Source organism: Anopheles coustani, chromosome X, assembly GCF_943734705.1.
Source record: "Anopheles coustani chromosome X, idAnoCousDA_361_x.2, whole genome shotgun sequence".
In the NCBI taxonomy this organism is placed as follows: domain Eukaryota; kingdom Metazoa; phylum Arthropoda; class Insecta; order Diptera; family Culicidae; genus Anopheles; species Anopheles coustani.
In genome coordinates, this window is record NC_071290.1 from 10,974,320 (window position 1) to 11,001,743 (window position 27,424).

The 27,424-nt window shown below is 48.4% G+C and overlaps 2 protein-coding genes across 2 annotated transcripts in view; one reads left to right on the plus strand and one right to left on the minus strand.

The window, feature by feature from the left end:
• LOC131269461 (kinesin-associated protein 3) overlaps positions 1 to 2,285 on the minus strand; it is a 49,810-nt gene extending 47,525 nt beyond the window's left edge. The window contains exon 1 of the mRNA XM_058271830.1: positions 2,246 to 2,285. The gene's annotated coding sequence lies outside the window, so the exon portion shown is untranslated. The remainder of the gene's footprint in view (positions 1 to 2,245) is intronic.
• LOC131269079 (aminopeptidase N) lies at positions 695 to 27,333 on the plus strand. The gene is made up of 10 exons (XM_058271395.1): positions 695 to 722; positions 2,383 to 2,415; positions 11,644 to 11,803; positions 11,878 to 12,144; positions 21,011 to 21,168; positions 21,255 to 21,927; positions 23,224 to 23,416; positions 23,479 to 24,713; positions 25,423 to 25,566; positions 25,684 to 27,333. The coding sequence occupies exons 1-10, from the start codon at positions 695 to 697 to the stop codon at positions 25,937 to 25,939; spliced, it is 3,147 nt and encodes a 1,048-aa protein (XP_058127378.1). The 3' UTR covers positions 25,940 to 27,333.
• Positions 27,334 to 27,424: the final 91 nt, after the last annotated feature.

A 27,424-nucleotide genomic window follows, 5' to 3' on the forward strand; every position in this document is an offset into this window, starting at 1 on the left:
GAGCACACGGTGTCATTTGTAACTTTCTAACATTTTACCTAATGAGATCATCAGTAAACTTGGTCGGCCTTCCATTAGGCATCACGTACCTTCGGACCTGAAGGACACCATTCCGCTGCAAGGAACGCGAGACAAGCGTGGGAAAGTATGTACTACCGTCGGGCGACGGTCATGCATGATTGAACATAAACATTCTAAGGCCTGGCTCCTGGCCATCCCCAGACTTAGAGAGAATAGCCGTTAGTCCGTCCGTCCGTCCGTTCGTTGGCATGTGGTCACCATGTGGTCATCGGTTGCACATTTGCTGTAAATATTTTGTGAACTATCACTAAAATTAACGCCCGGCCCGGGGGGGGGGGTAGCCGGACGGGGACGCCTACGGTAGAGGCGTCTGCCTAAACAGTCGCACCGCAAGCTGGGGCAAGGTTGCATCGGACATTATCGAATCGCGCGGCGACCGGACCGGCGACAGATAAATAAACTTGTTTATTATTGAACACATTGATTGCAGCTGAATCGATTTGCAATGAACACGTTAACTGACCGCCTTTTCCCCTCTCCCCCACAGCGTCCACCAGCAGCGGCGTATCCTGACCAACCTCCGTCGGTACGGACCATCGGGATCGGCATCGGAGCATCGTCTCTTCTGGCATCTTTTTTTGCGGAACAATCGTACGGCAGACACCGCGCCGAAATGGACCCGGGCGGCTACGTCAATGAAGGTAACGGGACGATACGCACACCTCACACCTACAGATAGTTTCCCATTTTCCCCCGCTGCTTGCCGCTTCCGCTTCCTCCCTACCCCCTAACCCGCACCACGGCCACGGCCAACAATAGATCGCGCAGCCGGAGACGCGTCAGATTAGCCCGCGTGTTTTGTCAGCTGCTGCGTGCATATGGTGAACACGTTGTCAACCCTTGAATGAACCGCGACCGGCGAGCCGAGGCGGGGTTTTTCCGCAGCATAAGCAGATTGGACCTAGTGTTGTGCCTTATGAATCTTTTGACGGGATTCTTTCACATTGATCTCTCACATTAGATTTATTCAGATGGATTCATGAATCTTTCAAGATTCGAATCATCAAACATTTGAATGAATCTTTCAAAACCTTAATGAATCTTCATGAATCTTTCATGGATCTTTCACGAATCTCCATGGTTCTTTCATTCACTTTCACTTTTCATCAGTTGATACATCCCTGGGATTCATGAATCTATCATTATAAGATTCATGAACCTCTCAAAAGGCAAAGAATCATTCAGATTCATGAATCTGAATCTGAATTACGCAACTCCAGTTGTACCTTATTGGCGCAACGTAGCAAAAAAAAGGGACAGGTTCGCTTCGATGGTTGACAAATTCGTTTGGAGCTTGAGAAATGGAGAGCGGTTGACAAGTGATGAACTGTTCATTCGCTTGCCGCACGTCAAGGGTTCGGATGCGTTGGTTAGCCGGCGCATCGGACGGCCAAAAAAGAAAAGATAATGAGTCGGCGACGGCGGAGAAAAGAGTGAGTGCCTTTCACCGCCCGGATCGACCTTCCGCGATGAGGTGAAATATTTTCTCGCGTCGGGCAGATGCTGGTAGAACGGTTTCCCTTCCGCAGACTTCGCGAACCCCCGGAAGGGGGGGGGGAGCCGGTGACCGATTAATTGAGACAATTTTTCCAACCCCGGGTTTTCGGGCTCGGAACTTTGTCTCCTAGCGCGGAACACACAATCAGACTCTTTTTCTTCGCACTTTCTTTTTCTCTCTCTCCCTCTCTCTTTCGCTCTTTCTTGTTTTCTTTCTCCTTCGAGCTAGTCTTCCTTCATTCACCGGATTTGTAGTCGAACAGATGAGCCGGTTGCAGTGCAGTTGCAGCTTCCAGGTTCCGTTCTATTAATATCCGCCCCGCTGCCTCGCGCCTGCTAACGATTTTCCCTATCCCCCTCCCCCACCGAACTCCTCGCTACCCACCCCTCTTAACCGTGGTTGGAAGGCGAGCTCGCCGTAGAACATTGCCATCATGTGCTGCCATTGTTACCATTCTATCGTCATTTACGCCCCTCGAAACTAATACCTATATTGTACATCTATTCTCTTTCCTCTTGCACACTCGTTTACTCACGTGCTGCGCCGCAAATGGAAAATGGTGGGAAAATAATTAACGCAACGCCGATCACCCGATGCTTTTTTTTCTTGTTCGGTTTTTAATTTTACTTCAATCAATCATGTGCTCACCTTTTTTGAAATTCCTACCTTCACAACACCGTCGCAAAATGCACAACATCACCAAAATTGGGATAAAACATCTTTGGAATGCAAAAAAAACACACACACACACACACACAATAATAATATAATTATAAACACGTTCCGCAAACACACGTTGGCAGATGATGAATTGGAACCGGTTATGGACGATGAAGGTAAAAGGAGATGCCGATTGCAGAAGTTCCAGCGGCTCGTTTGATACTCCCCGGGGTTTGTTTTGGATATCGCGATCGCTCTTCTCCCTCCCTTCCCCTCTCGCGTTCGTTTGTTACTCCACGGGATGGTTTCTTTTCCATTCTGTTTGGTTGGTTTTGTTTTCATCTCCTGTTTTCATGTGATTTCCAGCATCTTCCCCCTCCGCACGCCATTTCGCACTTGACCTGAACAAAAAGGCCTCGCTATTATGATTGGGAAACTCTATCCCTCGCGCTTCCGGACTTGGCCTGGGGAGTGATGGACCCAACTCCATAGGTTTGCCGGGGCAGGGCATCTCACTCTCGGGGGGTGATCGATTATTTCCTTCGTGCCGAGTACTTGGCAGATGGGAAGCGAAAACAGTACTCAATCAATCTGCACGGGTCAATCGTCATTGCGAGGACAGGCACACTCGAGCGACACTTTTCCCGGCCGTGTGCGTCAGAAGGCGCCCGTGGTCCACCAATGTTCGAGAGCGCGGGGAGGAATCGATACCATTTCCCCCGTAATGGCGGACCTCGATTAGCGAGCGGTCCCGGTGCCTGTTTTGCTTCCTTGTTTTTCATTCTTTTATAGCTGCACTAGTTTATACGCCTTCGGCGAAGACGTTCCGAACACCGAGCGGGGTGCGCTTAATTGGTGTGTTTGCTACTTTGCTCGCTTAACCTAGGCGGTAAAGCACTCACCCACACACACACGCATAGTCGTAGCAGATCAAGGGCAGAGGTTATGCACTGATTGATTTAGATTTATTTCGCGTACGGTCATTACGCTCGATTACGGACTGTGCTGCGAATTGCAACCGTCACTATCTAACGTCACCAGTAAGTGTTTTGGAGTTAGTCTGGGTGTATGTGGTTGTGCCCTCTATTTGTGCGCTAGATGATAAACGGCGACCCTGCGGTGCACTTCGGTGCCTACCTCGGAGTTCCGCGAAGGTGCAGAACGTCACGTAGCAGGAACGGTCAAGGTGCATCGTCCACCGTGTGTGGCATCAGCTTCCCACTTCCCCGGCCGGGGAGGGTCCTATCTTCACTGCGCAGGAACCTGGCCCCACACAGCCACAGATCACCCGGTTCAGTCGACGCCGATGACCCGCGGCGGTGACTTATCAGGATGAAAGTAAATTGCGCGCCTAAGACTAATAGGATCGCCCGGCCAACCTTTGGACCATCGCGCCTGGGAGGAGTATGCGGCCGTTATCAAGCCGGCCCTCCCAGTGCCACCGAATTCCTAGAACGGAACACTAGACAGCCTCACTAGATAGCCGCCTTGGAGATGTCACAGCGATGCCGCCTGCCGAAGTGCAAGGTTGCGTCTAGAAAGGTCAGGCCACCCGCGGCTCCTCAATAAACGGTCGTTGTTCGGTCGAGTTAATTTTCGTTCATTGCGAGAACCGCTGAAGTTCTGGGCGTCGCGTCCCTCAGTAGGCGTGTGCCAGCTAACGAGCCGCGGCGGTACATTGTTGTGCAACCGTTGTTGCCAGTCTCTGTATCAGCACACACACACACACCCACCCACAACCCTGTATGAAGACTCCATTGTTTCCACTCATTGGGTGGCCGCCATCTGCGCTCGTAATGCGAAGATTTTGATCGATATTTTTAATTTCATTATCCCGCGCCCGGGTCTCTGGTTTCTGGTTCTTTAGACCATAATTTGTAGCCAATATCATCGCCAGTCGCGAGTAGAATAGCTCGGAACAGATTTTATGACCACACACTTGGGGTGCTATTAGGCGACCGAACCCGTTTGTAAAAGGGGTAAAGAAAGGTCTATCACGATGAAATGAAGTGTTTATTATAACAGAAAAGTAGACAAAGTGTTTAGTAATAAAAAAAAAAACATGGCGTGCTGAAACATGCGGCTCTGGAGTTGGTAATCAATGTTCCTTTTGCGTGCCAACCATACGTCGTCAAATTTATCACTCCAACTGGTTCCGATATTGAGTGCACTTCTGAGAGGGGCGCTCATGGCGCAGCGGTAGCGCGAGGACGCAGTACGCTAAAGGTCGCCGGTTCGAATCTCGAGTCGACTTGTTCCACTGGAAAGGATGTCGAGGTCTATTTGAGAAGGAGAAGAAGTACCATTCCTTTCCCATTTATACGTGAAAAATTATATCTTGTATTAATGCGTACTTGAAGCTTAATTCATTCTAAATATGCAACCAGTTCGTCCGGTTTCGCCTGGAGACGTCAAAGACGATTTTGTTTTTTTACCTTTGGACGTCTTTTTGAGGCCAATATCAACCGGGGCGCAGGTTGTTGGCAGCGAGTCTGAACGACGCGTCTCGTTAGCCAAGCATGACAAACTGTAATTACGGCCAGTGGTGTTCAACCACTTGTGTTGCTGATGCGATTTGTTGTGTTACCGGTACTTTCGCCGTTTCCATTTTCCAGCCAACGGCGAGGTTGGGAGATGGTGGAAAATTCGATGGGGGGGCGCTTGGGCCAGCATGGATTGGGTCACAATGGTTCGCCGCGAGAAAGAAGCATTATTTGCGCATCGATATTTTGGGAATGACGTTGCATAGACACAAACCCTTGACCACACGCTTGGGTTGTACGAAATTTGTCTCCTCCCGTGTGGAATGGGTGATGACCTAAGCTAGGTATGGATACAACACCTCGCGAGTAGGTGGATGACACCGCATTCCTACGCCCGGTTGCACTTCGTTCCGGTCCGCCCGCTCGCCCCCCCTCTGCGGGGTCGATAGTTTTCCCAGCGCACGGTCTGCGGACCTGTCGCCGCGCCCGGGGGAGGAGGCGGAAAAATGTTGCACGCTGTCGGATAAATTGTTTCGGAAAATGAAAAACCCAGTGTACCAGCTTACCTGCCAACGGTGGAGCGGGGGGGGGGGGGGGGGCATGGTGAGATGAGCAGCCGCGTGCTAACGACGGTGCGCCAGAAGGAAAAAAAAAGATTGGCAAACCGTGTGGCCTTGCGATCGCCACCGACTCGGGTTTCGGGGAGGAAAATTAGGTGAAAATGTGTTTCCATCGTGTAGTGCAGCATACACACACACACGCGCGCTCACACACGATCACGCGGAAACCTGTGGTATGCAGTTCCACACACCCGAATGCCCTGGATTGTGATCTCAAGTGGTCAGGGCGGCGAACGGTGGGAGCGCACGGTGCGCCGAAGCATGGACAAAGGATGGAGGAAAGATTAAAAAACCATAATGGATCGGGCGCAGATTGCCGTGCAAACGATGGGAAGAGTGCGCACATAAATTATGGTAAAAATCAGGCAATGGGGAAGAATGGGATTTTAGCACAACATTAAATCACCCGCCCTCCCTCCCTCGGTAAGCGGGTAGCGGAGCGCAAGGAATGACCTGCAACGGCTCGATGTGAAAAAAAAAACAAACAAAAATCATATCCAAACCGCCACAGTTACACCTGACCAGCAGGAAGATGCGAATCCCACGTCAACGTTGAACGGGCGCTTAGGAATCAGCGACATAGACATACGGCAAAACTAAACACACAAACCCAAAAGGAAACAAGTAACCTTTTTCGGCCGCCATTTAGAAGTCGTCGCTTCGCCCCCGGGCCAGATGTCGATAACGGCTGCAATGCATTGGCGTAAGCCGTAAATGCGTAAACAAACCGCGATCATACCGCCCACCCGCGCACGCTGGTCGAGCGAGATGGACAACTCGGATGGATATTGATCGGTTTCGGGCAGTGAGTTATGGGTGAAAGTAATATTTCCCTATGCCAGTGCCATTCCGGACAGTTTTCTTAACGCAGTGTGTATTTTTTCACAAAAAAAACCAAAAGCCTTGAAGCCGTTTGCGTCTCTGGTGCAGATGGAACCCTGTTTGTCTCTAGAAATAACAGATCAATCAGCAACAGATCATCAGCCGGCGAATTTCGACACTCTAGTTTTTTTTTTTTTTTTGCCATTTAGGCAGCGTCAACTGTCGTATGGAAAGTACGTGATATCCCAAGCAAATTGGTTTTATTGAGGTTTTGCATAATGCACAACAGTTTTAATAATTTGAGCATCTTTTTAACCTTTTAATCCGTTGACTGCCAAGCGTTTTTAGCACACTTTTACAACATTTTTTAATAACATGCGTGTATAACGCTCATTAAAGTTTTCGAAGGCTAAACAAAAACTTCCGAAAGAATTGATATTAGATATTACTATAATTTTCAAGTCACATTTTCATTTATTTATGGGTCAAAAACGCTTTAGAACTAATGACAGCTGGCTATCAAAAATGATAGCCAAGGTAGTCAACGTGTTAAAGAGCGCTATAAAGCCGACCATTAAGAAGTTTTAAAGGGATTTGAATAACTTTTGTTTCTAAGATTGTTTTCAGTCTAGAAATAGGTTTAAGGAATGGTTTTAACAACGTCTTACATTTAAAACGGATTTGCGAAGCTTTTATCTCAGCACTGAACAATTTTTACTCTTTAAGGATAGCATTAACAACATTGTTAAAGTCATGATAAAACTTTAAATGTTATTTGGTATTGTTGTTTTAGATTTAAGTTGACATTGGGTAATAGAAGCCATTTGCTGTCATTTTCTTCCACGATCGCAAGCAGCCTTTGATCGTTTGCATGAAAATGTCCGCGCAGGTAAAGACACTGAACCACAGTGCAGCGGTGCTTAGAGCAGAAGAACGCCCGGTGTTCTATTCTATAGCCCGGTTGAATGCCGATGGGAAGCTCGGGGGAGTTGGTTTGTAAACATGCCATTCGTTCGGCCGGTCACGTTTCTTGTTTCTCGCCCTGGGCGAGTCTCTGGTGCTGGCTAGTGCAAGGCTAGTGAACCTTTCGCAACCCGTTGTACGGGGACCTACTCCTGTTCGAACCCGGAGGAACACTCTTCCGGAGCGGAGGTAAATCGTTCCGCTTCGTTCACGCGCGAAAATAAAGTCTACTTCCGATCCTTCGCTATGTCTCCAGAAGCCCCAAAGAGAGACTGAAGAGACCTTCAGCCCCTCCGCTCCGTGTCGGTCCCGGCAGGAAATTATGTCATTGGTGTCGATGGTTTTTTTTATGGTGTTTCGTTTTTTTTTTCTTCAATGTTCGATAGTTTTCATAGCTATGCTTTCCTCGTGCTGGTTTTCGCGCGACCCCAATTGTTCCGGGCGTTAAGTGAGGCCGCGTTCGAACCTTGCGCAACACGCACTGCATCGCTGCACTCGGATGCACTCGGATTGAGGAGACCTTATGTTTGCTGTCCCCACACACTCCCCCCGCCCTCGGACCGTGCGCACCCGTGCAAAGATCTCAATTGATGAAAAGCTGGTAATAAAATTCGCATTTACACTCGTTGCCATCGTAGTCCATCGTCATAGTCTAGCGTCCCTGTTGGCGGCGCCGCGGCGATCGGGGATGGCGAAGAGTGACATCACCCGTTCAGGCGCATGTGCGAATTGGGTAGCGGACGCGATTGCGAAGTAATGTACGTATCGGGGAGTCCCGCCGGGAAGTGCTATACGTACGCTTGTACGTACAAAGTGTTAAATCGAGCGCGCGCCGCCTACAACCGGCACGCATATGCACCACGTCTTGCGCAACGGGCGGTGGGCGATGCCAAGAGGTGCAGTTTGCATCGGCGGAGGGTATGGAACAGCATGTTGCATCGGGTCAGCTGGGTGACTCGCGTGCGTCGAGAGTAAGCTGGAGCGTTGTTGTGCCCTTTGCCGGACCATATTAGAAATGCCTCGTAAAAGGCAATCTCCATCGAGTCGATGTGTTTTACACTGCTTCTAAGTATCAAGAATGTCGGAAAAATAAACAAAATGCTTGTAGAATAATGCTTGCAGATTAATGATGTAAACTGATAGCTGTAAACAAAAAGGTATAACTTTTCGCCACGTAGCCTCGCGCTGGTGCCCCACTGTGCCCTTTTGCTACCACCGCAGCCCAAGGGTGCTTGGGTGACGCAGACGACACCCACTGGCACACGCACATTGATAAACGACGTATCATAATCATAATGAACTGATGGAATGCTAAAGTTGACCGATAAACTACGCGGACTTTGGGAGACTTATGCCTGCCGAGCGCCGTACACTCCCAGTCGTCGGTGTCTGTGTGGCGCGAGCGATGTCGGCGACGTAGGCGTCAGACAGGCAGAGGCGGGAAACCTGACGATCGAACACTGGCACCTCTCTAGAAGCCGTCTATCAAGATCTCGGATAACATATATACCGCATCGGCGATTTGTAACCGGACGGAAAGTAAATCGTGTGGGTGACGCGACTCTCACTCTTCGTCGGTCGGCCTGCCGAAAATCTAGTCCACGACTCCCGGACTGGACCGTCGCTTCGGTGAGCTTTGGCGTGTTTACGTTCCGCTTTATGGTCAGCCGGGCTCTAGTTATGGCTACGGTCAACCCAACCACAACCGAACCGCAACTTCCTCCATCGCCCACCACTCTCTGAAGGGGTGAGCTCTTCCCGAATGCGTGCCGCCGGTCAGGTTCAGCTCTTTTTTGATAAGTTTCCGGATGGCGACTACGATCTGATTCGCGTCGAAAGGCCGTGCCAAACTTCAACGTGGCAAAGTGTTAATTGAGACGTTTTTGGGAGGATACTTCAACGAAGAAAAATGAGTTCATCCAGGCATTTTTGCTGACTCAGGTCGATGCCTTCGCTTGGGTAGCTGATGAATCCCTGAAGATCGACGATGACTCGGTACGATATAACCAATTTGCATGTAAACTGCAAAGTATTACCCAAATACCGACAAGGGTGTACCACAAATAAAATATTATTTCAAGAAGTTCGGTGTCGAGTGGTGAAGGAAGACGAACTGTCCACTTCTCGCCATGATTTCGATGCAGGCATTCGGGCCTGTGTGGGGTGCGCAACCGGCAACAGGTAATCCAATGGTGGACACAATCGAATCCAAAACCCTTGGAACGCAACAAAAAATTACAGGTTCGCTTGACGGCTGTTAGACCTTGGCTGTCAAAGGGTGTTGCCTAACCAGAGCTTAACGCAACAGCAATACTGCTGGAGGAGTAGTAGCACTTCTTTTCTTAACATTCCGATTTCACATGACTGTCAAATGTCCAGAGTGGCCAGGGCTTCCCGCCAAAGCGTACGTAAGCGCTTTGCGGCGACCCGAATTGCCGAGGGGAAGAAATTCGAAAAATTTAAAAATCCATAAGATCGATTGCATTTAAGATTCGATTGCGAGCTACTGCGCACGCCTACCATTCCCAGGTCACCAGCGGCGCCACCGTCGGAACATTCGGCTAAGAGCAAATCGATGTACCACCGAGGGGGTAATTGGCGCGAACGCCTGCATACACAAATGCCGATTAGTCCGTCTCGATCCCGACGGGTCGCTGTTGGGCACGTAAGCGAGATGGGGCGTCAAGGTTTGGGCCGGCGTGAAGTCATAGCGTAATCCCATGACACGGATTACTTCGCTCGAACGACACGATGGCTCGGTACGTGTATGTCCGTCCAATTAGCATACGGTGACGATTCTCAATTCTAAGTTGTTCGACCTGACTCCAGCAAGTGCCTGTAGTAATATGTAACTGCAACTAGCGGTTTGCGAGTGCAGAATGCTCAAGCAGCGCTGCGGATGTATCTTTCTCCTCAGGCATTGGCATGCTAGCCGGTCTTACACCCGGTGCAGGGTAAGTTCATGTCCTGCCTGTTGCAATTGGCAACCAGGTCTCTACCATCGAAATCACCGTCAGGCAGCGCGATGTAGTGTGCGGTGATGTAAGCGATTAGCAGGCAACCGCGACGTGTGCTACACCTATTTTGCAACCCACGCAATCCGGCCTGATAGATGTGATGGTGATCAAGTGTCGGTGGCGCCAATTGCACCCGCGTCTACCACTGCAGAGAACATCTGGCGTCGTTATGGTCCGGCACAGCCAGCCCGAAACTCAGCCCATTGTCAGAGGTCAAGCAGGTGCCGTTTGTTGTGAGAAGCAACATCAAACGCTATACGCTTTTGGGAACTCTCCGCATCAGCGTTTAATCCGCAGAGAGTCCTCCATTTCGGGGGCTCGAAACTGCGTTGCCCTTATCCTACATTCGTAAACCGGGCGTCCAGGGCAAACCGGTTCGAGTGATGCGTGATTCATTCATTTCTGACTCCCTTCACTCGGTGAACTTTTGCACGCGGGGACGGTCGTTTAGCGACTCGGTTATTCGGTGGAGAGGACACATTCTGAGCGGGCGGCACATCGCCCCGGTTTTTTTTGCAAACGAAAGTCATGAAGTAGCCCCGAAACAGTTGAGTAAACAGCGGGTTCGTCAGCGTTTGGTGCGACGTGCGTTCCGAATTCCTATGGCTTCTACCGGTAGTACTCACCCTCCCGGTCGTATCCAGATCGCCAAAGGTGAAGTGCGTGTGCTATCTGTCGAAGCTAGCCGATCGAACTCGACCACTACCTTCTCCCTGCCCGTTGCGTGGCATTTCGTCCGCCTGTCAACCCGCAGGCAATCGGGCTTGTCACGCGTATCTCGAGGCACGGTGACGTACATTATCTGCCGGTCGGCTTCATCCTGTGACAGAATCTAACGCACGTTCGGTTGTTGCTGCTCTCGCGTTTGATAATGTAGGGTGTTTGTGTACCGCTTTTGTTAGTTTTTCTTGTGTTTGCTGCCGCCCGATGCCGCCGAAAAAACCGCCATACAGTCTGTGGTATGTTTATTTATGAAATATTTCGTCTCCGCGCCACCCCTCGCCCTGGGACCACCATCGCTCCAAGTGTCTCGAGATGTGGGCCGGGGTTCTGGTTTGGCCATCTTTTTTGGCGCGCTTTCGCTCTCGGGAGAGATTGCGTGGGCATATTTTTGGATCCCCGCCCCGTGTTCCCTTTCGTTATTCAATATTTCATACACTCGAGCCTGGCAATGCGGACGGACCACCGCCGGCGTACACCTTCACTTCAGTTCCTTCCCCAAAAACCCACGATGCCGATACCCATAACTCGTACCCATTGACAAATAACACACTGTCTTCGTAAGGAGACTTCCGCCTAACATCTTTATCAATCGCCTATAACTTGTATCCCAGTATCTTGAGACCTACTGGACCTACTTGTCCATGTCTACTTATCGGGCGTTTCACAACAAACCGTCAGCCATTTCATCCTTCATGAGTTCATTTTCTTCATTCTTCTCGATCGCATGATTCCCTCGGCAGGTGACCTTCAATTGCGTGCGTCCTTGTTTTCCACAGGTGGTCAACTGAAGTCCAGCAATGGGCAGAAGTATATCATCAACAATCCACCAAGGGGCCGCTACTGCTCCAACTGCACCATCGCAGCGCTGGTTGGACTCATATTTCTGCTGCTCGCTACCTCGATCGGGCTGCTGGTTCTGGTGCTGCATCCGGACAGGTGTGTTTCGAGATCCAACGAACATAGGTATAGACGCGTACAGTGATCGACTATCTACGAACTATTTCTTCCAGCCTGTGCACGAAAACATCGACGCCCGTCAACGGAGCCGTTCAGCATGCGTCAACCTTCGGGTTTACACGGGCTCCAGCGAACCCGAAGCTGAACACCGCTCTCCGTACCCTGGAGGATGGCAGTGCTGACGGTGCACGCAACGAGGACTACATCGACGATGCCGCGGAAGCTCAACCCGATCCCTTCCCCGCTGAAGCGAACAACGACGCCAAGGATCCGGCAGTCCAGCTCTCGCGTGCCGACTTCTGGCTGCCGCGCTCTTACAGGTAGGCTAATGTTAGCTTCTAGCTTAATCTGACCTGATTCGGCGAGGTTACTGCACTTCTGCTTCCGTTCGGGGAGATATTTCTGGCTCGGGAAACGGACAAGCAGCTCTAGCAGATCGTCACTCCAATCCTCGGTTTATTGTTACCACATGTTTCTGCATGTACGAACCATTTCCATTGCCGTTGCGCCCATCCATTCCTGGTTCCATTTTCCGGACAATGATTGTTCTATTCTCTTCGCTTACGAGCATGTGTCAACCGACGTGTCGACACATGCAGACGAATCCAAGCATTTTCCTCGTGAATGCACTTCATTTGTCTCATTGCGCATCCTCGCGTTCATTTTCCGTTCAGTGGAATGGTGGATTTTCCTCTTGGCTATTTCCTTTTCGGTGATATACGACGCCACTGGCACGTACAGCATCCGGTCGGTTGGCGACCGCTGTCTGCGGGTTAAATTTTTTAACTCGAACTCGAAGCAAAGGGAAAACTGTCGAAGCTAGCGCCCACGATGGTTGACACTAGCCCGCGACCAAGTGGTGCGAGCGTTGGAGCAGAGGAACGATGGTAAATCATAATTTAACGATCAAGTCTTCCTAGGGTCGTAACCGTGGGCTGATGATCGACGCACGTACGTGCTTTTTTAGCAGTTTGCTGATGCAGCAAACAGGCTCTTTAAGAATCTTCTGGACGGGGACCTGCTGCCGAAGGGGCTATTAAAACCGATCCATCCGAGCTACGATGGCGCCGCATAAAGGAGACGATTGTGTGGCGTAGCTGATACTGCCGAAGGAACATCCAGGCAATTGAAGCGGAATGAATCGCTATCACGTTCGCGCTTGTCCAACGAGAGGGCCGGTAAAGAAGCTTAGGTTTCACTTTCACCGTCGTTCGATGGCTTCGAGGCTATTGGGACGCGCAATTGACGCGGAAGGTTGACAACTTCTCCTAGTGCTTAAGAGTTACGCCACGGCGAACAAAGAGTGGTTTATTTGTTTGTTTGTTTAAACAGGCCGGATTTATCTTAAAGCGGATCAGCGCTACACGCGACCCGATCTCTGACGGCTCAGGCATGGAAGTGTTTACATTATGCTTCTATGCTGCGTAGCTCATCTTCGACGAGGTATAAAAAATGTATCCGATCGTGTGACATTGCACCGGCCTATCAGCACTTCTCGGGGCACGAAATTCGCTTGATCGAAACGTGCCTTTTCAAGGATTACATTCCCGGGCCGCCGCAAATCTGGCACATCGCATAGCTTCGGGGTACCTTTATCGCTGAATGGCGCCTTAAAACCCAAACATGTCCCATGTTCTACGAAAGCAGAAATCGGAAACCTCCTGAAACGGGCGAGAATAGCATTTTGTAAACTAAACAAACCCTTCATCGAGAGGATCATGTTCCACATCACCAATAACTTTCAATAATTTAACAATGATACTACACTCCGTCTTGGTTGTCACTCCAAGATAATGTCAACGATATGTATGAGAGTACCCGTGTGTTTATCTTATCCAGCATCATCCCTTTGCGCGTTTTTTAGGACTGAAAGGTGCAGAATTACTCCAAAGCTACTTGTTTACGTCAAACGTTTGGTATCAAAGGTAGCATTGTATCGCTCCGCAGAACCATCATGTACGAACTATTTCCTGGAGTGCTGTTTTGGTTGTTTTTGTCAGCGTCAACATCTCCGTCGCAACCACAGATGTTGCGGTGGTTGCACGATAACATCGAGAATATGCACGAAAAGACTTTACTGAAATCACGCACAAGTGTTTTTATTGTGCAACATCAAACCTTCGATCGATTCTGAAGACAATTCAAGGTGCAGAATTACTTCAAAGCGATGTTTGTGACAGGATATACCAAGATCTAGTGGGTTTTCTTTGAAATTTACTATTGATTTAAGTAAGGTTTCGTTTAGACAAATATCTGCATCAAAGATACGCACAAGTGCATTGTACCGGGCGGCAAGATCATTCTCAACATATCTCCGTCGGAAGCACAGATGTTGCAGTTTTTGAAAGATAACATCTAGAATAAGCACGAAAAGGTTTCCAGATGGTTTTGTGCACGCACAAGTGTTTATTTAATGCAACATCAAGAGTTGGACCGATGCTAAAGACAATTGCTGATGCAGAATTACTTCAAAGCAAGTTCTGTGCATCGTTTCTTGCAGAGGATACACAAAGATATTGCAGGTTTTCTTTAATGTTTACATTTGATTGAAGTAAGGTTTCGTTTCGTTTCAAATATCCGGATCAAAGGTACGCACAGGAGCATTGTATCGAGCCGTATGGCCACCGTGCAACTATTGCTGGAGTGTTGTTGTGTTGTCAGCCTCAACACAACTCCCTGTCGGGAGCACAGATGTCGGTGGTGTTTGCACAACTGATTCCATTGGGGCAGAGTTCCGCGCGCACGTTCGATAACTGCAGAGGCTTTGGGTTCTACATCGACGTTCACGGTGCACATGTGAGCTAACATGGCCCGCGGTACAACTACTTTCCGGACTGCATATTTCTGCCTTGGACAATAGTAGCAGGGCCCGAGAGAAAAAAACCCCCAGACACCGATGCACTTTGCAACGTTCGAAGGCATTTTCGAGCTACTTGCGGAAGACACTGCACAGCAAGATGGGGGGGGGGGCGAATGGCAGATAAAAATATCTCTGCTGCCCTGGCGAAAGGTGTTCGTATGGTGGCGAATGTGTACGGGTACCTGGCACCTGGTAAGAGGGGTAACGGGGTGATTTGGCATTGTACCCCTGCCGCGTTGGGTGGTGGGAAAACGGTACCATCTCTCCCCATTGAGGACACGGCCCTGTTCCGCTTTGGAGAAGTTGTGAAAACTCATTCCACGCTAGATTAGTTTAATATTCTTATTCAGAATATGCCCCCCCTCTAGCGGGACTTGTGGTGATCTTTCTCCTAGGAGAGAGTTGGTCAGCAGCACACACACCTTCGTTATAACGGGGGTTCTCTCGAGGCTCGAACCCATGACTTCCAGCGTGCTGTGTCCTCGCGCTACCACAGGACCACGAGCTACTGATCAATGCGGACAGGTTAATTTTAATCGGGTCTAAACTGATTTCCTAACTAGAGAAATTTCCTTCCGATATCGACAACAATCGGAAACCCTTGTGGAGTGTCTTTCCCAATACCGCTTTCCAGCGAAACGGTGCGTTTACAGAGCTGTCTATTATCAAAGCTCGAGCTAACGAGTTCAACGTGCCCTGGGTTTGGTTGGAACGTCCAGAGCGGGCGCCCTCGGACCCTCGCCTACATGGGAACAAATTAAACATCGATTATGCGTACTGGCGTACCTCCACCCACCTCCCCCAAGGCCATAAACCGTTCGGCCAGCCACAGTCTTCGGACACGTGCAATCGAAGCGAAAGAGAGAGAGAGAAAGAGAGAGAAAGCGAGGTAGCCGGGAATAGAAAAGAAAGGTGATCGCCGCGGCCGAATCGATCGGCGATCGGTTCGAAGATTTCTCATGCGTTTGTTTTATCTTCACGCAACGCCACACACGCGGGAGAAGGAAGCCGTTCGCGTGCGCCTGCCGGCTGCCGGCGCTGGCTAATCACCGGGATTCTAATTTTAACCCGAATCCCGCTCCTACTGCTCCAGCGCACACGGGTTGGCGAGGTGGGGCAGGGTGATCCCCTTGTTGGGGAATGCGTTCTCCAATTCTGGGTAAATAAAGCGGGCCTCGGCACGACTACGGTTCCGGGCTGAGTCAGCCGCGCGCCGAGGTTGGGACTGCTGATGTCGTGCTGCCGTCATATACGGCAGAGGTCCGGTGGCTCGGACGTGGGCGCCTCGGTCCCGTCCACTGGTCATCCGGTGGTGGGCGAGAGGTCGCGATTCGGTGTGAGATAAATTTGCTTTATACGTTTCTCCATCGCCTATTCGCCGACCTTCACCTTGCCAACCTCAGTGACCGACAGCGAAAATCATTTTCAATCAGCACGCATATGAGGTGGGAAGGAACGCTCCAGATAGAGCTCACCTGATGAGCAACAGAAGTGTGCGTGCTGGGGAGAAGGTGGTCACAAATTATGTAAATGCTTCAATACGATGAAATATGTATTCATCAATTACATGGACATCTTTTCCGTATAAGCGTTCGTCCTGTTAGATCTAGAGTAGTGCCTTATGAATCTCTCAACTAAGATTCATTCAGATTGATTCATAATTCTTATAGGACTTAAATCTCAAATCATTGATGAATCTTTGATGATTGATTTGGTTATAAAATTTATCAAACCTACGACTTTCCAGAGGATATATTTTGCAGGTTCCTATAGCCTTATACTATATAAGGGCACTACTGGATTAATGTTAAACGCTGATGTTGATTTCCGCTGTCACCCACGAAACGAGTGACGTGGCAGTCAACGTGTTAATCTTAATGAATCTTCAATGAATCATCATGATTCTTTATTGGGCATGACACAAGTGACAAAAAAGGAGGTCTTCGCTTAACTTTTCTGTGCATCTTCGGGCTTTCGATGATTCACGAGTCTCTCATTCAGTGATAAATTCATTTCAAAATCAAAGTCAAGATTCATTCAGTGTCATGAATCTGAGTTTGATTAAACCACCCTCTGTTATTACCTGTTGCTGACACAACCAAATCAAAGATTATCTAGTGTTTAACGTAGATTAACTTGAGCTTCACTTTCGCATCGTGATTTTATCCACATTGCGATTGGAAGCGGCGTGCGGAAGCCGCGAAAAGCTGATGGAGCTTATCATAATCCCTCGAACAGCTCCAATCGAATGCGATAGTGACTGACAGCTTGTTTACGAGCCGAATCGCAGGAGGTGCGGGGGTGGTTGGGGAACGTGGGGTTTAAAAAAACGGAACAAGCTAAGGTTGGTTTGTTATCAAACGCGGCGCAATGAATTCGCGCAATGTGTTGGAAGTTCGCTGGCGGTCACTTTTAATTTTCCCAACCGTACGTGTGACGTATTGACGATCGAAACCCCCGTATGGGAAAACCCGGGGGGGGGGGAAAACTTTTGTGGGAAACCTTGAAGAAATAAAAAAAAAACAAGGTAAAGAAAAGCGATGGCGGAGGAAGTGAACGGAAAATAAAACAGTAATAATAAAAGCAGTAGGAAAAAAAAGGTTGGAAAAACAAAAATACACCCAGCAACATGTTGTTCCGCACGTGGGTGTTAAAATCGGTAAAACATCGATCGTTGATGTATGTAAATTGAGTAATCCGAGGGGAATGAGATAGAAAGAAAGGCGGTCGGGGGAAGGGGAGGGATAGGGGGAGGAGGGGGGGGGGGGGAGGATGGTAAGGAGTCACCAAGGAAAACAAGCGCGCAACGTGGCTACTCTGGGCCGGTATTTTGTGTTTTATTTTTTCCATTTCTTGTCAATGGCAATCGATGGATTACGAGGTTTCAGCGCAGGGAGGGAGATGTGAGGGGGATGCGAAGGGAGGAGGGCAAGCATAAACAAAGCGGGCCCCAGCATACCACCCCACACGCCAGGAGAGCCGAAGCGGAATCAATCGAATGCTGCGTTGGAAACACAATGATGACGCATGCTAGGATAGAATTTATTTAACCGGATGGCGGTGATTTAATGTTCCAAAAAGCTAAATGTTTCTTTAGCCAACAAAACAAAGCACAAACAGCGCGGAGCCACTTCCTCTGGCGAATTTGCGCTGCTTTTGCGTTGCCGCGTTTGCTGGAAACGGTTCCGCAAGCAAGGGAATCCTTCCCGGCACGTCGAATACCATCCCGGGAGGTGATGGGTAAGGGAAAACAACACAAGTCAAAACCGGCTCAAATGAGGAGAAACCGGGACGACAGGATCGTAAAACAATCGGAACAAGCAGCTCGGGCGGGAGGTGACCGAAAATAAACCCGCGCCGGGAACGGGAAAAAAGTGGAAAACGAACATGGCCAAACACCAAAACTCGACTCCAAAAGGCCACAAACCGGTGACGACTTCGCAACTCCCGACCCGCTTCCAGCTATGCGCAATAATACTTAGCTTAGGACTGCCGGTTAGGCAGTTGCGCGCGTTCACACGGAAGGCTATAGCTAGGCGAGGCGCCAATCCGATTTTATTGCAGTTATTTATAGTGGGCACACATGTGGGCCCCGACTCCAGCGACCGACGGCAGGAAGGACCTGTCGCTCAAGACGCAGGAAAATGGCGTGCAGTGCGTGTGCCGGCCGCAGCTGGCCTTTTTTACTACCCCGAAGAACGGCGCCATCACGCGAGGCGAAGGATTTGCTGGCGTAGAACATGATTAGTGCAGCCCGCCAGCTGCCATCGCTCACACAACAACATTCGATCAAACCTTTCCCCGTCCGATGGCTGTCCGTTAACTAACGGACTTTTGCAGAAAGATAACATTTGAATTAACTGTACTGCAACCAAGAAAAAAGAAATTAGCAACTCTCCGGTTGCTGCCATTTTCCTTTTTCAAATACAGTTCTACAAAGTTTGCCTCAATACAAGCACGGTTCATGTGATAAGCTCGAAAGAAAAACCTCTGTTTTAAGTTAATCAATTTCATAGAATTCGGTACCGAAAAGAAACAAATACAAAACATCGGCTTTCGAAAGGCTTGTTCAATCAAATAACATTCAAAATAATGTATAGAACATAGAACACGAGAAACTAAACAAGTAACTAAAGCTTACATTTTACTTTTTCTTCAAAACGCTCTAAAATATAGCACATGGGGTTTCCTGCAATTGAAAGGAAATGTAAAATTTCCTCTACAAGTTGATAGCGCAAAGAAACAACATCAAAACATTGGTTTTAACACGTTCTGTTACGTCACCCATATATTGGTGACGCTGTTATTCGTGTTAAACATAGATTTTCGAATACTCCATAACTTTTTTTTCTGTGTAAGATATGGTTAGTTTCGAAATGGCTGATTAATGGGAAATGTTAACTGTTACAGCTGCATTATTGGTTGCTTTTTTCTACCTCCGCAAAACTGGCAAAACTCGTCCGTTGATAGTATTATTTTTGGTACGGAACATGTTAAACAATTTTCACACATTTTGCTTTTTGAGTAATCGAATGCAAAAACAAATAATGTATTATTATTATTTATGGAGTAATGACGGACGTTGCCGTATTGTTATAAACAAATAATGTATAGAGCATAGAAACCATGAAAATTATTTAGTAGCTATAGCTTACATTTACATTCCAATACACTTCTGCAAAATATAGCTCGAAACAAGCACGCATCATGTGGTTTTCTAGAAACGTTTTTAACTTTACACGTTAGTACAGCAAAGGAGCAACTAGAAAAATTGGTTTCATCCAGTTTTATACATTTTTTTGTGCGTAATCGAATTATCGAAAACAGTAAAACATTCCTTTTCTACTAAATTCCACGTAGCTTGCACTGCACGTAGCCTAACAAGTCCTCAAAACAAGTTTCCAGTCCTTTTTCTGGAATGGAAACCCTCTGCTTAAATTAGTCAACTTGATTTACAAGTTAGCTCCGATACAAAGATAACAGAAAAACTTAGTTTTCTTTACTGTAATTGTACAATTGGGATGATTTTGTTACAACGTTTTTTTGTCACCAATTACCCTATTTGAGTGCTACCACTGTCTGATTGCTCGTATTGCTTCTGCTTGTGAAAAACGGGCCACAAACGGTAGCATCCAGTTGCACGCGAGTAGCTAATAAAGCAACAAACCTCAAGAACAGGGTTGGCGCAAGGGTACCATGCCCCGTTCGTGGCCAGAACCTTGCGTAACCGGACCGATGTTGCCCGGCAGGACTTTATCGTTATCGTGTGCTGTTCGATGAACACGCTGCGTGTCTTATCAGCCCCCTTGGGCTGGTAAAGTGGGCCAATCTATCCCGGGCGGGTGGAGCGGGTTGTTTGCGTGTGCAAGTAGTTTTACCCCACCCGCCCTACAATTGGTTGGATGGAAACACGCTTTTCTTTCGATGAATGAAAGTGCATCGAATGCGGAAAAAGGACTTCCTTCCAACAATTATATGAAGTGACGAAGGCTGAAACGGTGGAGTAGATTCTTCCTTCCATGATGTCATTTATGCCGGATTCCGTAGAACTATCGAGAGCCCGATGGTTGAAGTACCGTTGCCGGTCCAGCAACACATTGTCTTGCCGGTAATCTAGATGTGAAGGGCACCGCCGAGGGTGATAACACCAACACACCACCTTATCACATCACAACCGGACCGGTACGGAAACAGATAGGTACGGTGTGTTGATATACGCCGGTGAACGGGAAGACCAAAACACAGAGCACAAATAAATCAACCGCAAACTAGTCGGTAAACATAGTTAGATAAGTTCCGACCCGGTACAACAACGCAATGTATCGGGCCGTTATGCCGTAGCAAGGAATGTGCGACCCTGAAAAACAAAAAACACGGCACAATTTCGCCCGGGGTGGGACCGGGTGGGTGGATTTATGGTGAGCTTGTTTGGTCAGCTTCGCCAGCCCTTTTTCCCGAAAACTTCCTGTGTTCGGGAGTAGTGGAGGGAGGGGGGGATCGGATGACATCAACAGCCCTTGGGTTTGCGTAGATTGTTCGACTTTGCTGGCAAATATTTATGCTTCCTTACCTCTCGGCTATTTGCTCCGCAACTTTACCATTAGCAAGTAATCATCTTAAGAAGATTAAACGAAAACAACACACGCGCACTCACAGAAAAAGCACACCAACTAACGAGATCCAACTTCGACCGGTCTTATGTAAAAGCGTTGCCCTAGGTTCACTAATTTTGCTCGCATTAGTGCACAATTTTGGAAACTAATCTACCGCGCAATCGAACTAATTGATTATGACGCATAATGGATACACTTTGACACATTTGACAGCTTGATAATCGAACCGAACATCACGAGCGCGATCAACAACGGTACGGTAACGATCGAGATCGAGCGGAACAGACGCTCGAAGAGCTATGGAGGCTCTGCTGGCGACCTTCCACCGGTGGTGTTGGACATCGAAGATATATTCATCCTATCAACCTCGGGTAAGGCTCTGAGGATAGCTGAGGTTATCCTTCGGATTGTGCAAAACCGCTTGCAAATTTACATTACAATTCCATTTCTTTCGCAGTGTTGGACACAAACAGCGGTGAGGAGCTGCAGTACGAGACTTACTACGGTCCGCAGAATGCGTCGTTCGTGTTTGAGCTGAGTGGCGACCTGAAGTCAGGTCTGCACAACGTAACGCTCGTCCTGAGCTTCGTGAGCAAACTGTCCGACACGCTGCAGGGCTACTACCGGGGCTACTATCCGGATAAGGACGCACCGGACGGTCGCAACTGGTTCGTCAGCACGCAGTTCTCGCCGATCGACGCCCGCCGCGCCTTCCCATGCTTCGACAGTCCCGACCGGAAGGCCACGTTCGCGATCTCGGTGGTGCGGCCGGCCGACAAGCACATGACGCTGTCGAACATGGACCGGGTCGGGCAGTACGGCGAGCGGCCCGGGTTCGTGCGCGACGTGTTCGAGGTGACGCCGCGCATGTCCACCTACCTGGTCGCGTTCATCACGTCCGACCTGGAGCTGGCCCAGCCGCCCGCGCTCGACTTCAAGCCGTCCGTCAGCATCTGGACCCGACCGGACGTGCGCCACCATACGAACTACGTGCACCGCCTCACGATGCGCATCCTGCCGTTCCTGGAGGAGTACTTCGGGCTGAAGTACCACCTGCGCAAAATTGACATGGTCGCCGTGCCCGACTTTGGCTTCCGGGCGATGGAAAACTGGGGACTCATTACGTTCAGGTACGTAAAGCAATCGAATGGAATACACTCCGCAAAGCAATACAATAACTACAATAAATAGTTTCCATCAAGTATGGAAGGTTATAGCAAACAATTTTCCAACTTTTTGGTGGATTACGATCGTATACTATACTATTTATTTAATCATTTATAAAATCTCTTCTTCCATATCTATAAAAGTGAATGTTTGTTGGTTAAACTTGTTTGTAGCTTAAACTAACTACCGGCTGGACCAATCTTCATACGATGGTTTCGTATGAGTTGTCCCTTTTTACCCAAGGAAGGTTTAGGGAACAAATATTTGAAAATTCCCCGGAAAAGCCGGAAATTTTAAATATAATTATTTACAACGCAAACTAAGAAACTGCTTGGCCAACCTTAACGAAGTTCTGGAATAATTTGTTTTTTTGGTCCAAAAAAAAGGAAAGTTAGAAAATTTCAAATGAAAAACCAGAACATGGAAAATTTCGAAAAAAACAGCTTTTTCCATACAATTCCATAAAAATTCAAACAAATCGAAAAATGAATGATCTGCAATGATGCCAGTTTGCATATGAGTAGCAATAAATCGACTGAAATACATAATCATGCACCAAACTGACGGATTTACGCATACGCATACGAAAAAGTGCTTTTCCGACGAATGAAGTTTGTTGTTCGTTCTCTAAATGTTTCGTAATACTTTTGGCACGATCTTCGAAAAAAAAACTTGGTGTTAAAATGAGCCGGAACTATGGTGGTACTACCAATAATATGGGGAGGTCTCTTAAATGCGAGGAAAGTTTACCTTGGCGTGGATCTCACTGACAATGAACTCGAAAATTGTACTAACAAGCTTAATTTCTGGGTTTAGACCTCGTGTTCCTGGAGGATGATACTGGAATTTACAAGCTTATGCTGATTTTAGCTTCGTTTCCTGAAAAAAATTGAGATTTCAAAGTGGCCAGCATGCTCTCTGCATCCCAATCCTACTAACTACCGCCATTAAATTGTATTTGAATTGATATTTTTGTTGGATTATCTTCAACTGCTGAACAGACGCCAAAGTGGTGCTATTTTTATTTCTCTCCACCCCTTTTTTATAAATTGTCCATCCTTAATGTGAATAGTACACATTAATACGATCCTGTTCCACAAAAAAGTTGTGACACTAAAAACCCAAAAAGCTCATATTTTATGGAAATTATAAAAATATTGGTACAAAACACAGGGTGGTACTATTCTTGCTCCGCTCAAGTGTAGTAGTAGTGAGTAGCAGGAATAGCAGTGTGTTCTAACTGTCTTCTCCCTGCACAGAGAGTCAGCGTTGCTGGTACCGGAGGACAATAACCGCAGCTCGTCGGCCAAGCACACGGAAGCGGTCGCATCGGTAGTGGCGCATGAGCTGGTGCACCAATGGTTCGGCAATCTGGTCACGCCACGCTGGTGGAACGACCTCTGGCTGAAGGAAGGCTTCGCAACGTACCTCAGCTACGTGTGTCTCAACGTCGTAAGTATGCATGAGGATGGGGATAATGCGATCATTTTTTTAAATGTGCCTTTTACATCCAGGCCGAAAAACGCTGGCGCCCGTTCGAGATGTTCGTGCAGAAGGAGCTGCAGGAAGCGTTCGAGAAGGACTCGGACCGCAACTCGCACCCGATCTCGTTCCCGGTCACGGTGAACTCGGACATCCGGCGCATCTTCGATCCGATCTCGTACAGCAAGGGAGCGGCAATCGTGCGCATGATGGACAGCTTCCTCGGAACGGCCGCCTTCAAGGCCGGCATCAGCGAGTACCTGCGCCGCTTCCAGTTCGCCAACGCCGAGCAGGACGACCTGTGGGAGCTGCTAACCGCGCACGGGCACAAGGCCAGCACGCTGCCGAGCGATATCGACGTCAAGCGCATCATGGAAACGTGGACACTCCAGCCGGGCTATCCGGTGCTGACGGTCGAGCGCAACGGCACGCAGCTTCACATCTCCCAGCAGCGCTACATTCTCCCGTCGCGCACGGCCAGCGACGACACGCGCTGGTACGTCCCGTTCACCGTCGTGACCGAGGGCCAGGCAGAGCGGAAGCCACACCCGATGTACTGGTTGCCATTCGACAACGCCTCGATGACGCTCACCATCGACGCCGCGGAGGACGAGTACGTGTACGTGAACGACGAGCGTGCCGGGTACTTCCGTGTCAACTACGACTACGCAACGTGGAAGAAGCTGACCAACAGCTTCGCCCAGCTGCCACCGCTCACCCGCGCCCAGCTCATCGATGACGCGTTCAATTTGGCCCGTGCCGAGTTCATCCAGTACGACATCCCGATCACGCTGATCGTCATCGTGGTGAATCGGCCGGACGACATGGCGGCCTGGGCGGCGTTGTCGCGCTCGCTCACCTTCATCAACCACATGATTTCGCGCGAGCCGGCCTACGAGTCGTACCTGGCGGTGATGCGTGCCGTGCTGCGCCCACCGTTCGACACCATCGGCTTCGAGGACCATCCGACCGATAGCCACCTGGCGATGATGCACCGCGAGCGAATCGTCGGGCTCGCCTGTCTGTTCGGGATCGACAAGTGCTCCGTCCAGGCGCAAACGCTCTTCCGCCGCTGGATGTCCGACTACCGCGACAACCGCATCCCGCCGAACCTGAAGGAAATCATCTACTGCACGTCGGTGCGCGATGGTGGCGTGCCGGAGTGGAACTTTGCCTTCAAGCGCTACATGGAAACGGACAGCCCGTCCGAGAAGGAGCTCATCCTGAACGCGCTCGGTTGCAGCGTCAAGCCGTGGCTACTGACAAAGTAAGTATACTGGGATCCAACGAAACGCGAGCTAAGCAGCTATAAGTTGAAGTTGACATACACTACATTCACCATTTATAAAATGTCAATGTAAATGATGCCACACATTTTTGATACGGCATAAAATTGCGATTTAACTTCAATTTTCCTCAATGTAATTCCATCGAAAGTTTTCAATGCCAAGCGCCTTATTATCAAACCCTTATTTCCTGCAACCCCATCAGTAACATTCCTAGAGAATCATTTTCGATGAACAAAATAGACAGATGATTTATTTTTTACCTTCTAATTGAATAACTTTTCACACGTTTTAAAACTAAACAAGTACTTTTGTGTGAATTGCTTGGAAAAGAAAAAGGTGGTTAAGCTATTATTATGTTTGTAAGTGTGCAGGATATCTGAGAATTTTCCTCGTCTTTAATATTAATTTTACAGCGATCTTTTTACGATCTAGTGATCTATCTAGTGCTCTAGTTCACGTTAGTGCATCAATCTTTTAAATTTTAACTAAAAAAACACCAAAAGGTGACGTTTCGTAACCTTTTCTTCATCAAAACACAAGTCTGAAAGTACGGGGTCCCAAGCACCTGCTAAGTTTGCTTACCGTATGATCCTTCCTGCGCCAGCTAGCCAAATACCAAAGTATGGTATCCTTTCTTGGAGTTAAGCAATTAATTGCAATTAACTCTTTCCTTCGAATCTAATGCAGATACCTCAACATGACCATCGATCCCAACTCGGGCATCCTGAAGCAGGACGGTGTGCGGGCATTCCAATCGGTCGCCACCAACTACGCCGGCAACGACATTGCCTTCAACTTCCTGTACGAAAACATTGAACAAATTTACGCCTAGTAAGTGACGCCAGTCCCTCGATGAATATTCTGAAAGAGAGACACTATTACATAACTAAACTCACAAACTGTATCGTTAATGTACTCACAATGGTTTTTCCCCCTTTTCCTCGACAGCTACGGCGACGGGTTTTCCGCCCTCAGCAAGATGATCGACGCGGTGACGGTGATGATGAACAAGCCGCAGCACCAGGAACGGTTCGATCGGTTCGCCCGCAAGGCCCACCGTCTCGGTCTGACCACGGTCGAGAAGTCGATCCGGCTGGCCAGGGAGCAGATCTTGAACAACATCTACTGGCGCTCGCGCTCCTACTACGAGCTGGAGCGCTTCCTCAAGCAGTTCATGGTGGACATGCACATCAACCTTTACTAACTGATCGATTCAATTATTTAACAACAATATTTACGTAGGTTAGGCATATCGACGCGCCAAACGGTGGCAGTCGTTTTTAGTGATAGAAGCCAATCCGCATAACGCGAAACAAACGCGGCGGACGATTAGAAGCGTAAGAAGCGATTTGAAAAACAAACAGTTCAAGATCAAGATCCAACAGCAGTGAGGAACAGTGAGAGAGAAAGAAAAGATTGCGGCCGATTAGGAGCTGAAGGGATTATTGCATAAAGTTTCCCAGTTGCCATCGCTTAATTCGATCGTATTTTCCGGCAGGGTTCCGGGAGGGGGATACACTGCTTTCAGCCCTACTTCTTCCAATCGTAATAACATGAGCCAGTGTGCCTCGCAAGAAGACCTTTAACAAAGAGGAAAACATTTTACTGCTATAAACGTAAGCATTTCATTCGAATCTTTCACCACCCTTGGTTATCCTGCGAAAGTGCTTTATCCTACGATGATGTGCTGGTCCAATCGACAGGCATGACTCAAACAATACGTATAATAACATTGTCGGCAGCACGGTTCTGAAAACGAAAAAGACCAGCATTGCGAAAGGCAATTTATTCCGTTCCCAAAAAAAGCAAACGCCTCGGGGTGGCGATTGATTTAGACCGACGTGTGAGGAGACGTAAACTTTAGTAGCTAAGAAACTCAACGAAGAAATTTAATAATTTAAAATTAAGAACACTAACTTTTAAGAATATTTGCATTGCTGAATGCGGCGGAGACTAAGAGAACCGAAACGATATGGTTGAAACAGAACGGCGGAACGATGGTACGCGATTTGATTGGCAGGCTGTGCATGTTAATTCGTTATTTTACAACTCTATTGGACTGTTTTGAGCACCAAACGGCTGCCTCCGCATCAACTTTTTGTGCACGAAGCGCAAAACAGGATGGGCGTACAAGTGCGATTAGGAAAACATCAGGTAAATTTCGCAACCGCTGTGCTATTTACCGACGAAGGCTGTTCTCGTTATCTAAAAAAAAGCTAAAAATCCAAAATTATTAGGGTCTGCCAGGCAAAAGTTTCCTATTAAGTGTGTAAAACCGTAAATGTATCAGTATTTATTTTCTCACTTGCGTTTCACAATACATGAAAGAAGAAAAACCCATCGCAGCACCGGACACACGGCCGTCGGCCTGTGTATCGTGCTTTCGCATAACTTAAGTCATGATAAAACTGCTTTGCCGAGCAGCACGGGGTTTTCGGCACATCTGGACACACACTTCCAGTAGACGAAAAACCCCCCACAACTCGCAGCAAGCAGCGGAGAGGAGAAGAAAAACGGCGTTTCCTACGAGCTGCGGGACGCAGTGAAGCCATAGACTAGACGTAAGAACTATTGATAAACTTTTTCTTTTCACAATTTTAATTATATTATACATCAATACTACATTGCCATTTGGAGAGGGCGATCGTGGGGGAAAATCATGATGCGTAAGGCGGGAGAAAGAAAACCC